This window comes from Echiichthys vipera (assembly GCF_963691815.1).
Source record: "Echiichthys vipera genome assembly, chromosome: 10".
In the NCBI taxonomy this organism is placed as follows: domain Eukaryota; kingdom Metazoa; phylum Chordata; class Actinopteri; order Perciformes; family Trachinidae; genus Echiichthys; species Echiichthys vipera.
This window is the reverse complement of record NC_139835.1, coordinates 7,306,048-7,324,371: the sequence shown is the minus strand read 5'-3', so window position 1 is coordinate 7,324,371 and position 18,324 is coordinate 7,306,048. Positions and strand designations below refer to the sequence as shown.

At 39.1% G+C, this 18,324-nt stretch overlaps 1 protein-coding gene across 3 annotated transcripts in view; it reads left to right on the top strand.

Moving 5' to 3' along the window:
- LOC310952622 (PTB domain-containing engulfment adapter protein 1) overlaps nucleotides 1–18,324 on the top strand; it is a 127,668-nt gene that overhangs the window by 81,063 nt on the left and 28,281 nt on the right. For all 3 annotated transcript variants that reach the window (XM_083921283.1, XM_083921284.1, XM_083921285.1), the window contains one exon: nucleotides 3,752–3,832. In XM_083921283.1, the coding sequence (XP_083777409.1) occupies nucleotides 3,805–3,832 (28 nt within the window). In that variant the 5' untranslated portion in view covers nucleotides 3,752–3,804. The remainder of the gene's footprint in view (nucleotides 1–3,751; nucleotides 3,833–18,324) is intronic.

The window sequence follows — 18,324 nt, the reverse complement described above, 5'->3', positions numbered from 1 at the left end:
CAGGACTTCTCAGTACTACTTCCCGTCATGCTTTTGTAGGTTCTCCTAGTCTCAGTAGAAAATGTATTTTCAGCTATGACATTAGACAGTAAAGCATGACTATGCACTCCATACTAAATATGTATACCATTGTTCAACATGTTTTTGAAGTGTATATCGTCGTACGGTCACCGGGGCAAACATCCCTGATTATGAATACATGTAAATTGAAGCATTGCTGACGTTACAGAACTGCCTCGGTCGCTGTCCATTGTCTGTTATGAACGTTATTGTTACTACAACATTGAATTGTGGGATATTCATGATGGCATAGTGTGCAGTATTTGCATTCTGTAATATTTGAACGACAATAGTGTCAGATTTAAAAAATGTTTTATTTTGAATACTCTTTTGAATTACGGACACAACCAGTGAATGCATCTGCCTCTGGGGTTTCCCTGGATTTGTGGAACACACAGTTGTGGAAAATACTGTGGTTGAGGTGAATGTGTGGCATACACAATTTGTACAAACAGCTTTTGGGCCATGTTGGATCAAAACCACTTGCTCTGTGCTTCCTGTGCTCACTGTCGAACATAACAAAGAACAGACACATAATTAACTTCCTCAATATTTCACCCTTCTCTAGTTTGAGTCTCAGACTAACCCTCACTTTTCTCCTGACCTGTCTCATCTGGCTGGCTGGTTTGTTTAGAAAGTGTTAGAGGACCATGCATATTGACAGTATATTAAACCTCCCCATACTGATTGACTGTCTTAGTTTAAAGATGTTAAAATAGCCTGTCTTCCTCAGTCCTAGGCCTCTTATTAAAGAATAAAATACAGACACCCAAACAGTGATGCACTGTAGGTCCAAGTCAGAACTTAACTTTTGACTTCCCCAATCTACTGTCGTTGGAAACAGGTGTTGGGGTTAGGACAACAAGGAGATTAGCGTGCTCTGGTGGGTTTGTTAAAATTCACTTGTGCTTGGCTGGTGGGGGGTGCTAATTTCCAAAATTGTGACCACACAATAATACTATTTAAGTTGTACCCCATAAGAGCGGCCTCTTTGGCAGTAATATGTAATTGCAGGCAAGCTGTTATATGTAATTGCAGGTGAGCCTGTTCTTTCAGAGCCTCCATCTTATCACATTCACGGTCACTATGTGTGTTGACGATTTATTTTTCTTTGTAATTGTTTTGCTCTTTCGTAAACTCACTATTTGTTGGATAGTAACTTAAAAGACAACTAAATAGATGAAAATCGTACAAGTACAACTTTAAGTAAGGCTTTGAAGGCAGAACTTTTGCTTAGTAAAATAAGTTTTACATTTACTTAGCCTCTGTCTCATCCTCTCGGCCTCAATGTCTGGGACCTGCATTAAATTCAGATACAAGATTGGTAGTCTTATAACATTTTCTAATCTCATATTGCACAAATATGCCCCATGTTCATGTAAAACACATCTATATTTGAACACTAGGTTCCTTTAAAGGCTCTATATGAATACCAATTAATGAAATTCAAATTCAGATGTCCCACGCTGTCAACAAATTACATGTTGTTTCAACTGCCTTTGGACAGTTGCTGCATAGTTAATGCTAAACGATCCAGTCTGCTGCTAGCAAACATTAATCATGGATAGGCAACATTACCTTAAGAGTAGATAGTAGACTAGCATACACTTCTAAAAGTAAATTTGAGAAATATTACTTAGCCCCTAATCCCTCTCTCTTGACTTGAGATTTTAAACCACAAATAACCAAGTCCAGTTGCTTTTGACTGGAATTGCTTCAGGGATAACAATGACCTGGACAAATGAGAACATTCAAAGGATTTTAAACCAGTGTACTTGAATGGTTCTCAGTTTTATATTCAAGTAATCAAGTTTAAAAATATTCATTCTCACACAAGTTGAAGGTTGGTATATTGTTGTTATGAATGCATAAGGCAAAGATATTTACTTACTGCATAGTTTTCCACTATATTCTTTTTACATGTAACTACCCAGATGCAGTGCATCTTCTAGGATGAAAGCTATAACAAACTTCATACATCAAACCTCATTTATATAAATTATAGCAGTTTGTTTCCAAGAGATAAGCAGGATTTTTTTTATTTCACTAAAATGTGCAATATCTCAAGCTTCCCTTGATAAATGGAAAAGGCCAAGATGGAAGAATTCTATTCATTTTCTAAATTGCCCAGACACAAGTTAATTTGTTTGCAAAGATTGAAAAAGCTGTAGCGGCAGCCCTTGCATATTCTTCCACAGTAAAGTAAAGGATATTGATTGTGGAGAAGGCTGACAGCTACCTAGTCCTGGACAGTTTGTCCTTGCAGTCCTCTAGATTGCTGAACTCTCATGGGGAATTGATGAGAGGCTTGAAAGCAGTCAAAGCAAAGTGTCACATTCTAGAGATGCTACGGAGGTGGACGCTTTACATTTCTTAAAGGAATATTACCTCTGTAATACAGCACAGTGTCAAAGTACTATACATTTTCTGTGCTAGGGCCCAACCAAGCTGCATTGCTATGACTACAGTATGTTTCAAAGAAAGAAGAAAAACTGACCTTGACCAGAGGCCACATTCATCTTGTACTTTTATCCTAACTGACTATGTCAGCACCAGTAAAATAAGGATGTACAGTATACCAGTATTGTTGTATTTTTACGGGATCATTTTATTACTATGGAGATAGTGATTAGTATCATATAGTCATATCTGTCAGTTCATGAGGGGCGGGTTTAAGGTGATGATTGACAAAGGAGCGCCATGCTTGAACATAGTTTCAAAATATAAATATCATTATATTATAATAGTTAAATAGCATTATCTGTCCAGCGCAGTTTACTAAGCCCATGAAACTCAGGTCAAACTAGGCAGCACCGATCACATATTAAGATTATGTTACTGTGTTGTACATTTCTCACCTAAAATGTTTTCAGAAACACACTTTAGTGTATTGTTGAGCTGAAATTTGACAAAGAAGTTTGTGACCTGGCTGCAGTTTTTTTTTTTTCCTTCTTAAAAACGGACCAAACACCTGCCCAACTTGCATATGTCGCTAAGAGCCACATCATTTACCTGTTCTGATTGGTTAGGTCACTTTTCAATGCTCTTATTGGTCTGCACCATTGATAACACCCTTTGGTAGTCGAAAATAACCTGAGAGGATGGATGGATGGATGGATGGATGGATGGATGGATGGATGGACAGATAAAATAAAGGTGCAAGGTTTTTGTCAGCGCAAAACACAGTGGTGTATGGTTGAGACAGAAACTATAAGGCTGAGAGTTCTGTGTATTGGATGTTTATTGGTTATACAGTTGAACAAATAGGACATTGATAGGAAAAATATACCCTAATTCTGTTGGAAAGATTAGTAAATAAGGGGATTATTGTTATATACCGTTGCATTTTACTGTGTCACACTGCGACATGTCTGCATCATCATTCTTCAACATGTCCTTTGCTGTAGAACAGTAAGGACAAGGAGTACTTTATCGTCAACACCATAGAATTGTAATTACAGCCTCCACAGATGATGAGTATGATGTGGCCCAGTGGTAAACAACTGTAATGCAGATGGTCTCGGAGTTTAATGGGAACACATTCTGACAAGTAAACATTGCTTCACTCTCAGAGGGTGGGGATTTTTTGCTGAAAAAAACTTAGGACTGTGTGCTTTCAGACTTTCTGCCTTTCAATGAAGGCTTGAAGTCAAAGCCATTTTTAACTTGCTTCTCCCTGCTGCTTTTCCAGGTGGAATACAGGCAGATACTCCAAAGGCACCTCGGAGACGCACATTTTCCACTATGAACCGCGCCTTCAACAGGAAAAAAGGTGAGCAGAAATAACGGATGCTTATTTAGCATCGCCTGTTTTAGCCACAGGCTGCACAAACTCTTTTAGACATTTGAGAGAGGAACACTTGTCACGGAAAACTCAGATCTCTTTTTGTCATTAAACCTTTTTAGCATGTTGTGGTTGCAACACCAAAATGATATGAAGTCTTTTTTTTACCACGTAAGCTACTTTCTGGTGGGCCTAGACAATGATGCACATCATACGGTACTGTTCTGCCACCTAAGTGTTATTGTTTTAAAGGTTCCATTATCTGCTCATTTTCAGGTTCATACTTGTATTTTGGGTTTTTACTAGAACTTGTTTACATGCTATAATGTGACTGAAGACATACAGAAAGTCATTTTTATATTGTTATGTTGATATACATGTAGATATGTGGGTGTCCTACTGGGTAATATAATGATATTGATTATGGAGCCAAAACTGTAGTTTTCAAATGATAGTCCCTCAGGTTTTTCAGATTAATTTTGAGTTAGTGTGCCCGTTATGGTCAATTTATCATTATATATCTCTAATCTGTCCTCAATCCTATGGAAGTACAAAACTACCTCACTGGAGTACCCCCTTGAATAAATTTCAAGCAGTTTTTTCAGTAATCCTGTTAGGGCTTCTAGTTCATTGGTTGATTGTTTGGTCGATGTGCTCTTGTCTGACCACATTCTCATTGGTTGCTGGTGTTACTTTCATAAGGCAGTGTGTCCACAAAAGCATTTTATCCCAGCTGAAAAGGCTAACTTGGCACCAGAGTGCTTAGAAGGCTCAGCAGTTTTTTTAGATCCTTAGATCCCGCAAGTCTCATGTGATCTTGTAATATGGAGACACTCCTGCTGCTGTGCTGTAGAATATAATGTTGAATATCCACATATGTAATATATATCCATATATACACTGGAGATCAAAATTATAGAACAAATTATTAATACTTGATTCATATATTGTTTAGAATTTGATAAAATATCCGCTGTGGCTATACCACTGCTGTACTAGCAATATTTCTTTTTAAATAACCAAGGCACTTGGCAACAAAAACCTTTATTTTGTGGGGGGGAGCGAGCAAAACTAGAGATCAGTAACCAGTGTAACAGGTCAGGTTTGGTTAAGGGCGTACTCCGGTTTCTCAAACACCATGTAAACACTCTACCCCTGGTAAAATCAAAGTTTTAATACCCTGATTAACAAACCTAGATAACTCCTTCAGGACCCCGATTATTCATGCATGTAAACAGCAATCCCGGATTATGATTGGGTTACGCGTCTGTGCATGCTCAGTTATTACTCCCCCTTCCCACCCGGCAGCAGTGGTTTCTTAACCAAAAATAGAATAAATCAGGAACCAACTTGAAATCATAATAACATGAGCTTTAGATTTAAAAAGAGGGAGGACTTTGCCATGGTAAGTCAACATCACTACCTAGAAGACCCATTGCTATCATAATTCTGTCCAAAAGTCGGCCATTTTCCCCTTGCATTCCATGTTGTGATTTTGACAAAAGTGAACCAGAAGAAAATTCTGTATTCCGACCAGTTGTATGTTGGCGGAGCGCCACCTACTGTACTGGAGGTTGAGCTACTTCTGTCATTTTCCCATCCTCTTCGTTTCATGTAAACGTGGGAAACTTCATTAATCTGATTATTCCCTGAACCGGGGTAAGACCATTTTCGGGTTGCTGAATTAGTCCAGATCTAAACCCCTTAGAGCAGGGCTATTCAATTTATTTGGAATTGGGGCCGGTTCACGAAATTGATCCAAAATTTGGGGCCGGACAAATATGAGCATCACATTAATGTGTATTGTAAAACAATGCAGCGACATAGACGTGTATACAGTATATTGTCTTTATGTTATTAATGTAAATAATAGTCATAGGCCTCAAAGTGCAACAAGCTTGTCAAAAACAATCCTTGTTAAATGAACAAACCTGTTAACCGGAGGTTTTCACTCAATTATTAGACTAAAGTGCAAGATTGAGGCTCTTGTTCTTTACTTTAGTATTTTATTTACATGCTACTTTATTCTTCTTCTCCACTACATTTATCTGATTACTTCAGTTACTAGTTACTTTACCAGGCTTACAAGCACATATGAAACATTAGTTTATTCATCAAAAACTGGACTGACAAAAATGAGTGTAACATTAATGCAGAGTAGCATGATTTTTATTAAAATGCCTTCTCCACTTATCCTCTTTACACTCAGATATGGCTGCAGAGTAAACACAGGCTTTACAGTGAGAGAAACTAAAACTTCTCTGTCCATTCTCTGGTGAACTGACAGTTTTCTGTGACAACCTTTCTTATTAAGAGTAGAAGGAAACATTGATTTAACCACCGATTTAACCAGACTGAACCTATGAGAACAACAACAGAGCTGAGCTTAGTGAGCTGTTGCCAAGAGAATTCAGAAACCCACAAAGAAGAGCGTAGGGGGAGCGTGCATAGGTTGTGGCAGTGCGCCTACAGGAAGCACGTGGAGCAAGTCTCCCAGACGGTTGCACTGAGATGGACACGAGAAAGGAGAGCGGTCATGAATTACTTCTTCAGACAGGCTTCTACTCAAAGGGCCAGGAAATGTTCCCTCGTTGGCCAGATCCAAAGGCCGCTGATTGAATAGCCCTGCCATAGAGAATCTCTAGAAAATCCTTGGCAACAAAGCAATGTCTAAGAAACCCACTACAGTTACTGAACTATGGAAGAGACTGAAGAAGAACTGACCAAGATCAAACCAGAGCAGAGTGAGAAACTAGTGATGTCCTGTGGGTGCAGATGTGCTGAAGTCATTCAAAGCTTTGGCCTCTACACTTCCTGTTTATTTTTTAATCCTATAGAAGAAAACCTTGTTTAAATCTTCTCTTCTGACAAAATGGTTACTGTTCTCTAATTTTACTCACTGCTTTTTTCAAAAAATAAAGAAAAAATATATATAATAATAATATAATATTTCAGAATAGATCAAGAATTAATACTTTGTTCTCTAATTTTGATCTCCAGTGAATATAGTCCTGAAGCATTCAATTATTCTTCGTTGTTGTTCAGCACTTGTACACGCAGGAAGTGACGGTTGGTTTTTGTGCTAGCCTATTTGTCCCGCCCCTGTTAAGATGTGATTGGATGACTGGGTACAAACATTGACAGTGACCACTGCAGTTTGTAAATTGAAAATAAATCAACTCTCTGCGACCAGAAAAAACTCAAAATCATCCCTCAGGACAAAACAAGAGTGCACTGTGGAGGATTGAGTTCATCAAGAGGTAACGTGCAGATTTTTTTTGTCCAATCGACCAATCCATTGGTTGAACAGTAGCAAGAATGATTACTGCTCTAAGTTCTATGCACAAATTTGTAAAAACAAAATTTTCAATCAAAGTACATTGATTTTCTGTTCACCCCACAGCGAAGAGATAAAAGAGGCTAAATAACTTAATTTGGATGAAGCCCTCACATAGTGCTTGTTTTATCATATCTTCACCGGGATTTTGTTGTTTTATGTACATATCAGATGTTAGGAATTCAGCCAATGCATCCTGAAACTGTTTAATGAATCTATCATGCCTGAACTTGAGGATTTGAATGGTTAATTAATCTCAACTTCAGCCCTGTGCACTTCACTGATTTGGCAGGACTATAAACTCTTCACACTTGAAAGCTCCAAATGAAAATCAAAAGTGTGTGATGCTTATGTATTTTATTCTGTCTGATGAAGTGATTTTATTGTTTGGATTAAAGTCATGTACTATGATACTTCAAAGGCTGTTTCACCGACAATGCTTGGCAGCAATGGAACAGAGCAAACGTAAAATTATTAATTTCCATAAAGCTCTGGCAGACAACAGGACTGTCAGTACAAGCAGCATACAACATAATTACAACATATACATCCTGCAATGGATTCAAATAAGCATTAGACTTTTAAGGTGGTTGTGCAACACTGCAGAGTCTTGAGGTGACCCTGCCCAAATGCAGAGAGAAGGATGTTTGGGACTGCAGTTTGCAAAACAGCTTGATGTGTTTACCACCATCTGTCCCCTTCCCTCTGGTGTAAATCAACAGACCTGGAGAGGCCTTGGACAGTGTTGGGGAAAGTGTCCAGGGCCCAGGTGGCGTGAGAGGCTTTAATGATGTTCGGCTGTCATAATTCACTTTTTCCTAATAAGTCTTCTATTTCCGGAGCTAAAGATGATGATCAGGGAGGGCAGATAGTCCCCTCTCTCCTCACATTAAATTTACTTGTGATTGTGTGTAATGGAAATGGCTCCAATCCTTTCCTCTGAACCCCAAGCAGTTTCTGGGCCTTTTTTTACTCCTGTCACATTTTAACTGACAGTGGGCTCATTTTGCACTGCAACATAAAGTCCCGCACCTTTAAGGAAACAGCACAATCTTAAATTATACAATCTTATTATATTATAATAGCCTTGTGAGACCATCCTGATCTCACAGATCAGTCTGGTAAGGTGCAACGGAAAAAATGTTAAAATTGACGCTGTTAGAACGTGATACGCTTCGTTGATCTGATTGGTTGATTTGGCCCGTATGTTGATGATATACAGATGGTTTATCCAATCAGCAACCAGTATTTTGGCCCCTTCCCAAAAGATCTCCAAACAAGAGTTCCCAGATGGATATGCTGAGCAAATGTGAATCAATCCATCTGGTGGAGTCAGGTTACAGTTATAATGATATAGATCATAAAAAAGAAAAAATGCAGAAGAAAAAGCGACCCAGTGATCCACATGGTCTCACTGTACGCCTCAAGTCAATAGACAGGCAGACAAGACAGGGACTTATTGCTGCTAGATTATACCTTGATGACCAAGTTTATGTTAAAACTATGGCCTAAGTAATGTCACCTGATAAATCCTGTCAGATAGAAAGACAATATTCCAATCTGCTCTGTCTGCAGTCTCTCATCCACCTGCACATGGCTAATTAATATGCACTTCAATGACATTATGGGACCTTGAGGTGCCAGAGTTCCCTACCAGAGGGGGGACAGCGGGCAGGAGCAGGAATTGAAACTGACTGAGCTTTGTCAGTTTTCTTTTTGCAGTCTAGATTTGTTTCTAGGCACGATCTTGAAGTTGGCATTAGGAGCAGACAGATATTGAGGGCCCCTGCAAAAAGGAAGGACAATTAAAAAGACAATAAGTACTTATCTCGATAAATTCTCCCAGACAGGCCTTGTCCATCTCTCTGAAACTGTGAGGAACTTCTGCACCCATTTACCCGTCTGTAATAACAGTGTGTTAAAGCCTCTCCGCCAGGATAAGGGCAGCAGTTTCCTGACCTCCCGCATGCACGGTTATATCTAAACACCAACAGATGCTTGACACTTAAGGTTCTCTCTACACTTAATTTCTGCAGCAGTTGCCACAGTCAGTCTGTGGTGTATGGTGCCAAACAATACCACAACAGATAGCATAACAAAAGCATGAAAGATGAATTGTTGAGAGCATGGACCATAATAACCAAAAATATCTGGAAGCATTCATGTCTATGCACTGTGTATTTATCTATGGGCCTGCTCGATGGAGCTCAGTATCCCATGGTTCCTGTTGCAAAACAAATTAATGTTGATGAAGAGATTAGATGTCACTTCAAAGTTTATCCTCCAAAGATTTTTAATACAAAAATCTGAGCAGATGTCTTTATATGAGGTTTGAATTGGTGTTTCCATAACTGTCCTTAATGAAAATCCTATGATGAGGAAGATAAGATGCAAAGTAGGTTACAATAATGGCTCCTCTGGGCATGACTTTGAATCATATTAGAATAGATTTAGACCCGACTGGTAGATTATGTCTTGTCTCATTTGATTCCTTTGAAAACATATTTTTTTCTTCTTTCCAAATTTGACAACAGTCGTGGATAAAACATTCCCATTAGTCAGAAATATCATTTCATATGCAATGTTTCATTTGCAGCTGACAATCTCCATCATGCGCTGAACAAAGGTTTCCTTGCTAGTGATTTCACATTGGAGTAATTGTTTCAGTCTCTTGATACGCCTAAAAGAGGATAACTGTCATGTGTTGTTGATGTTGTTAACATAAATCCCTTCCATTATCATTAGTCATTATATTTTGTTGTTTTATTTATTAATGCACATGGGTTGTTTGGCCAGCTCCAGCTTCTCTGTTTTCTTTCACGTCCTAATTTGCAATAGTATAACTTAAAAATTTATGTGAAACAGTCATGTTACAGTCCAACATGTGCATGTCTAAGATGTTTTGTATCTCTCCTGACGGCCTCTGCTTCTCTTGGTTGGCACTGACAACAGGCCCACTCCACTGATTTACCTCCCTATTTATCTCTGGGTCTGGCCCTGTTGTGGATGTCTAGCAGGTAATGTCCACGGGGATCTTGGTCATTATCATCTCCTGTTTATTGCCCAATGCTTTTGGATGTGACTGGCACTGAATATGACAGATTTCTGGTGAGCACGGAACTCGTAAAATATTGTGAACTGTACCAGTAAAAAAATCCTGTCATGACTTGGCAGCTGATGACCTTGTGAATACTTAATAATATTTACAATCTATTTATTAGGTACACCTAGCTGAAACAAATTCAGTCTAATACAAGGTCCCTGAATAAAACCTCTGTTCATGAAGGTTAGTTTTTGTTAAAACTGTGTTGAAACAACTTTTTTTGTGCTTTTTCAATACTTTACTACACTAAAAACTGTGAAGTAAATTTCTTCCATGCATTGACTAGTTGCTTGTTGTATCGCTGATACCGATACCAGCATTTTATACAGTATCTGAGGCATTTTTAATTCTGAGACTTGCTGTAATGTGGTTTCAATATATCAACTTAATGATTGTTTGGAGGCAGTGGTGCTGTTGTATTGACTTATGTTGAGGCGTGTCTCAAATATTTAGTCTTACCTCAGTGATAAGTATTATGCTGCATTTCTGTTCGATAGGTGTACCTAATAAACTGGGAACTGAGTGTATATCATTTTCTCTGACCCGCTCGCCATGTTGTAATTACTTTGCCCTTAATACCAAATGTACTGTATTTGTTAACATTTACTACTTAGGTGTTTTGTGTAAGTTACCTAAAAATTGTAAAGAGTTCTGAGTTTGAAACAACTGTGCAACATTTCCTATATTTGTAAAAATGTCCTTTTATGATCTCAGTAAGCGGACTTATTTGCTAAACATTGAAATCAAGTCAGTTTTTACTTTGGATGTTTAGGTGAAAGTGGACATTTTTAACACAAATTAATATTGTAATTATTACTAATTAACTTCTGTCTTCACGTCCACTGCACACAGCCTGTATTCAGAAACCGTCTTTAAACGGGCCATCAGGACGTCTGTGCGGTTGTGATGTCCAGAGCTGCCCCCAACCAAGGATTGATTGTTTTGGTCAACCAGTGGTCGTATTATTTACAATAATGCACAGCCGCTCACTATAAGTCTGCCGCTTGTTAATGACACCGGCAAATGATTGCAGATTCTAATTGTGAATGTGTCAGAAAAAATCAGCCCGGCGACTGTGGGAACATGGGGAGGTAGCTAGGCTAACGCTACTTACATGTTTAAGGTGGTAGGTCATGTTCGTCGTGGACCACTGACGGCAAAGTTTTTCTTGCAAAGTTTGCATGTGACTTTCTTGGGTTAGGGTTAGGGGTTGTTCTTTTCAAAGTGATCCCATATTTGAGACACCTTTCCAGACACGATTGGCTATTAATTATTAACTGTCCCAACTGTTATGTAGAAGGGACCTGGACTTTCCGTGTTAAATTATAAAAACAGTGGTGCTAAAACGGTGCATTTCAGACAGAGGGTGAATACAGGTATATTCAGACAGACAGTATGAGAAAAATAATATGTTCTAGTATAAACCTGAATATGAGCATAATATTCCTCCTGCAATACGCAAAACACATTTTCATTTGTTGTTTTTTTAATATGTAACAATACTATAATATGTAATGCGTTTATGGAGAATAGACTCCCTTTTTTTACATTGCCACAACATTCACAGGTTACAGAGTAGCTTAAACAGTTACAGTATGTTGATGAAGAATGATTTACTATCAAGTTATAATTTCACAATGTCCTGGTGATGTATTGAGAGACTTATTCATTCTATTAAGGATTGGAAGCACACACAGTGTGTATGTGATATCTAACTTCAGAAATCCGTGTTCATTACATTGCAGATCACTGTGATGTGCTGCATCATACAGTATCTGAGCTGATTGACAGCAGTGAAACACATTTTACAATACTTTCACAGCAACATACCGTATTGTAACCGGATGTATTGTGATTATACAGTAGATGGGAACAGTGCACAGTTTGCCTTAGATTATCTTACAGCAGAAAGCTGAGCAACTACAACTACAGCGGAGCTACTAAGGATTTTTTGTGACACATATTTCTCAAGTTTATAATTATACATACAACTGTGGTAAATCTGTCTTAATTTTTGTTTATATTTCATCACTTTTTATCATTGACTTATTTCAATTTCAATGTATGTAGTTAAATGTAAATGATAGCTGGTGCAACCAAACCAACCAGCGTGGAGAGATGATCCCTCTGGTATGGTCGTAGGCACTTTTTCATCTGAATTGTGACATTCACATCATCTTAAGTCTGTTTTTTAACCTAAGGTGTGATGTCTTCTATCAATCATTAAGATCGATTTAACAAAAAAGCACTCATACAGAAAATTAGATCCTGAGGATACACAAGCTTTTTAATTCCCTCATGTCCGTGTTGGACAATATAAATACCAGTCGAAAGGATGCTCCAGAATGTACCCTGCAACTATTAACCAAGCCATAATTAATGGTTTGTAATATGACTGGAGACTAGATACATTTATGGTGTTTTCCTCCCTGAATATAACTAATGCATGTGTGATTGGAAGGAGGCTCTGGTGCTGGTTTATAAAGCCATATGACCTTGTCCATGATCCCTAAGCATTTCCTTTGTTGGCTCCATATTAGCCCTGAATGGGTCCTGGATTTATTTTTTCCCACAAGCAATATTTTCTTAATTTGATCTTCACATTATATTGAGTGGATCCTGAAGAGCAATACAATAGAGAAGTGCCAATAGATAAACATGTATACTTACTCCAATACTGTAACCCTGCAGTTAGTACTACCTTCGTGAACTTTAAATTTAACATTCCTGTCAGAATGTAGTGTATATGGTGCAGACAAAGCTTCCAGTGAGATTCTCTCAAAGGACAGCATAGTCATGTTTTCATTAACATGTTTTGATGTGCATGTTGAAATATTGCATTTGAAAAGCTCCATGGAACCAGAAAAAATTCAACAAACTTCCTCAGTTGCACAAAAAGGTTTTAATGCTCACATGAGGTGGTTTTTGCTTTTGTTGAAAAAGAGTTCATGCTCTAAATGAGATATTTTTTTAAGATATGTTCTGATGCATGACGGATGAGCTGTTTCCGCAGTTGGTGTCTTCCCACTTATTTCTATAACGTGTCTTTGGGCCCATTCACACGCAGATGTGTTTTCCTTTTTTTTTACCACACAACTTTAGTATCATTTTGGCCGACCAACCCCTAAGAGTCGACATTATCAGAGCCTGAAAACAGTATTTTTTGTTACTAGGTCCTTGAGTGGAAAGATTTGAAAAATCCCAGATGGCGTTGTCGTTTCGGCAGCCAAACCGCATACTTTGTTAAACCGTGCCCCAACTCCGACCTCTAACCCCACGGCATCACATAACAACGACAGTGCTGCTGTGTGAGAGGAGAGGGATGGATCTGGACAGTATACTATATAACTATACTCTGAGCGTCATGCATGGAAAGGAATTAGGCTAACCACATATTTCTCCCTTTTCTTTCTCCCTTTTCTCTGATAAGGGATAAGTTGCTAAATTGGTCGCTAGTTGCTTTTTATAAATGAAGTTGCTAAGAAGGTGCAAAAAGTTGCTAAATCTAGCAAGAAAGTGCCCCCCTGTGAGTGCTTTGGGACGGGGAAGGGGCTCACAACAGCACCCTCTGCTCATTGAGGACACTAACTACAGAGCGATTCATGCATCAGAGTCCAAAACAGCACAAAAGTCTCCACTAACACCAGAAAGAGTCGACAGATTCCCTCTAGGATGGATTTGAGAAGTCGCCAGATTTGGCAAGAAACTCACCGTTTTTTGTATTAAACCAGCATCTCCCCGTCTCTTCTTCTCCGCTGTTTTAGTTCATTTCGTGTATGTTTCGCTGTATTTCTGTGGCAGTTACAGCGCTACATCCAGGCCTGGCATGTGTATTACAGAGTTTTTATTCTGGTTCACTGGTTTCCTGTGGACGCAGATAAAAAAAAGTTGTTTTCGATTGTGTGAATGTACCCATTGTCTCCGGACAGCATGAAACATGGACTTGCTGACATCGCTTCCTTTTTCTCTCATTGATGGTCTTGACTGATTTGTTATTTTGCAGTTACCAACCTTTGCTTCTTCTACTCTGTGTAAAATATACTTGACAATTGAATTGAAGCTACAGTCAGTGCAGCATTTTGCATTTTACCCTTTATGATAAACAGTGGTTGTCATATAGAACTAACTCATATAGAGAAAGTTTAAAATGCTTGGTAGTCTTATTGGGCCTCAATAGAAGTGTGATTGAGGTTCTTTCTGCTTGGAGCCCCTCTGAAGTTGTCTTGTGCAAGATGGAGAACTGTGCATACCCAGCGAAGTCATTGTGTGGCATTGATTGAGTACTGCAGTGAATTAGGCTATTGCCTGCCTACTTCTGGAGACCCTAGAAAAATTATGCACTTACAGCACAGCACTCAAGCTCTAAGGTAAGAACTGAGCTTGGAGAATATTAAAGAGGGCTGACCACAACACTTAACAATATGAGTTGAAAAATAGATTGTTTTACATTGAGATGTAATTGTATTTTATTATCAGTACTGCACATAGTGAGGTAAAAAACTGCTACAAGGAAAGCAATCACAGAAATTGAACAGACATAAGACAATAGAGAAAACTTTGGTGTCTTTGGTGGTTCATTTTGGAGGATGCCAAACACATTTTCGTTGATGTTTAGTAGCAACATGTAGCTGCTTTGAGAGCAAAACTCCTGAACTATATCTGCTATTTGAAAGCTTCTTGTTGGTTTAAGTGAAGGAGGTTATTTAAAGATACTTTTTGGAGGAGAGCTTTAGAAGACAGGAGTACTTGTTTTCTTTGGATGCACTATATCTCATTGACTGTGAAGACCCTATCACTTAAATGCCTGGGTTCACCGCAGAAGGTCAGATGAAGGGAAATACATCTGTCTGTGTGCAGATAAGGAGAGATGGTTTGTGATAAAGCTCTGATAGCTCAAACCATCAGTAAATCCACAGATTACCACAGTGTGCTGGGCTTATCTGTTTTCCTTGAAAGCACTACAATATGTTAGGCCTGCAGGGTACTTTTTCCAATAAAATGTATTGTTAATTTAACCCTTGTGTAATATTCATATTGTTGTTACTCAGCCAGTTCGTGGGTCTGATGGACCCGTTGCATTTTGTGGCTTTTAATGCTCACAATTGAACATTTTTATGTTAAAATACTGAACAGATGTTTACCTTATCCCAATTACTAGCAGATCAAACAATATAAATGGTTAATATTTGCCCTTTACCTTTGTTAGGTCACAATTATTGCTTATTATTTAAAACGTAATAAAGAAAATCAATTAAAATCAAGATATGAGTGGAACATTTTTTACAAGTGAAGCAAGGTTTTTCAAAACTACTGACTTTTATTTCTTTGAACTTGAAATTGAACCCAATCAGGTGCACAACACAAGCTGAACACAAGAATACAGAGTTAACATATCAGTCAAGAGAACACATCAGCCCCATTGAACACATGGCCTTTAGCCACTAGTCTATACAACACATGAGGGGCAGAGCTTTACTCTGTGTGTGTGTGTTGCAGATATACTTTTTGCACTTGATGCATGTATATTGTGTTTTCCTGTCCATCTTGGGTCCGCACACTTCGCACAACTTATTCTTGTAGCCGGTGTTCACAACGTAGAATAATAAAAACATCAATCATTTTACTAACACCTTTCTCTCTCTCTCCCTCACAAGAGATGATTGCCAGACATGTACTGCAACAGCATCACACACTTACTTCAGGCTCTGCAGATTGTGGTTCTTTAGGTTGGGTGGCAGGGCACCAGCAATCTCCCCCTGAATCCACCTCACCATGGCTGCAGAGGCTGGGGTTCTGGGGATATGTTTTCTTCCCTCGATTTGTGGTCTCACCATGCCTTTACCTGATCCTCAAGAAAGAGCCGTCTTTTCTGGAGCTTCACTCGTTTCCACTCTGGGTTCAGTGCCATCCAAATGACAAAGGCATTGTAGGCTGAGATGTCCAACATGTCAAAGAATATCACCAGTGGCCAGCGTAGAGTCCTCCGTTTGCAGCTGTAGGCCGTCACCAGCTTGTCCATGTTGTCTACCCCTCCTTTTGCGACATTATAATCCATGATGATCACTGGTTTGCGATGTTCCTGGTCACAGATTCTTCCATCCCCGTGCAGTGTACTCATGAGTACCACATTCTTGCCTTTCTTTGGCACATGGGATACCAGGGATGTGTCAGCTGTGTATACAAACTTGGAAGACTTGACAGGCCCGTTCTTTGAAGCCAGCAGTTGAGGTGGGAGCTCTGACCTGTTTTTCCTTATTGTTCCCACCATGGTCAGCTTCCTCTTCAGGAGCTCCTGTTCCAGTTTGGGGGGTTAAAAAATTGTCGCATGCGATGTTGTGTCCACTTAGTCCCTGAGACATGTCGAGGACAACTCTCATTCCTTGTTTTTTCTCGGGGGCTCCTCCATCAGGTTTCCCTGTGTAGACTTTTAAGTTCCAAGCAAATGAGGAAGTGGCATCACAGGCATTCCAGATCTTTATACCATACTTTGAAGGTTTAGATGGTATATACTGCTGAAAAGGGCAGCGGCCCCTAAATGGCATCAGCTGTTCATCAATGGTGACATTTGGCCCAGGGTTGTACAGCAGGGGGAGGCGGTGCACCCACTTGTCCCACACTGTCCTCTTCCTGTCTAGGCCTGCTGTGTGTGTGTGTGTGTGTGTGTCTGTGGTACACAGAACATCAATTTTCACACTTCTATTAGCCCCGGGTCCAGTGGACCCAGACACCTTATATGTAATAGAAATGTGTAGGAGGGGTGTATGGTGTGTGGTCATTAAATATGTATTCTGATGTTCTTTACAGTAAATGAGCCAAAGCCAGTGAGTCTCAGTTTGAAAAATTAATTAATCGTATCATTTTTCTTTTGATAAAAAATGAAAACGTGTCCCACAGACCCGAACACCACACAAGGGTTAAAAGGGAATAATGTTGGAGGCAACATTTTCAGTGTCTAAGTCATAACTTTCTGTCATTTTGTAATTTGCTGCTCATGTGAACTGCTCATTACAACATTTGAATTCAGTGACATGTTGCAGCATTCACGCTAGTAATGGGTGTTATGGACTAGTTTGGTCTAGTGGTTAAAGGTTAGGGTTGTGTGCAGTGGAATAGTCCTAATCTAGTGTGAGCTGAAAAGGATGAAATTGAGGAAGAAACACACAGGGGCTGCTTTCAGCATCATAGAGAAGGTCGGTCAGCAGTTAGTCAGCGCCTCTCTGGCCAGGCCACACTGTAGTTCACTCCCCTGAGCGGTCAGCTCTGTTGTATCATTTCAGTTCAGTTTAGGCTGTTGTTGTATGGATCCTCAAAAACATTAGTGCAGTTTTCCATGGGCTGAAATGCTGTGAAACTGTTGTGTGGTGTGAGTAGCGTCTTCCAAGACTAGTGTCTCTGAGCAGCATCATGCCATCACATCTGCTTCTCATTAACCCTTCTCATTAGCCCTTAACAGCCACATCCACTCTGGCAGTGTAACGCTTTTTTTCTCTCACCTAGCGTAACCACACTCCCATCTATCGCTCAGCATGAAAGCAGCCCGCAAACACACAGAAAATAGAAATGTAAGAAGAAAACGCACCTAATTCCTAACATTATTTTTATTTTTCTGAATCAGTAGAACCTTTTTCATTAAAAAGATTCAAAGGATTTATTCCGAGTTGAGTGCTTTATCAGTACGGAAGTCCTAAACGGTCATACATAACAGATAACGAGATAATTTTCCTCTGTTTTCCCTTGATAATGAGATCATTTTGATCCGTTTTCCCGTGGTAAAGAGATCATTTTCCTGAGTTTTCTCGTGATGATGAGATAATTAATTTGAGAATCAGTGTAGCAATGTCAGAGGAGCAGTAGAATATTGATCGCCATCACATACGGTATCTCTTCAATCAAGGCCTGTTCATTTAGTGTGCGTCATCTAAGAAAACGGTTAGTAAGGCTTCAGCTTTACCAGAGACTCGAATTAGCCTGATGTTCTCATTAACCACAGTTTTTTTTTTTTTTTTAATCAAACTTTTGTTATAACAATATTATATTACA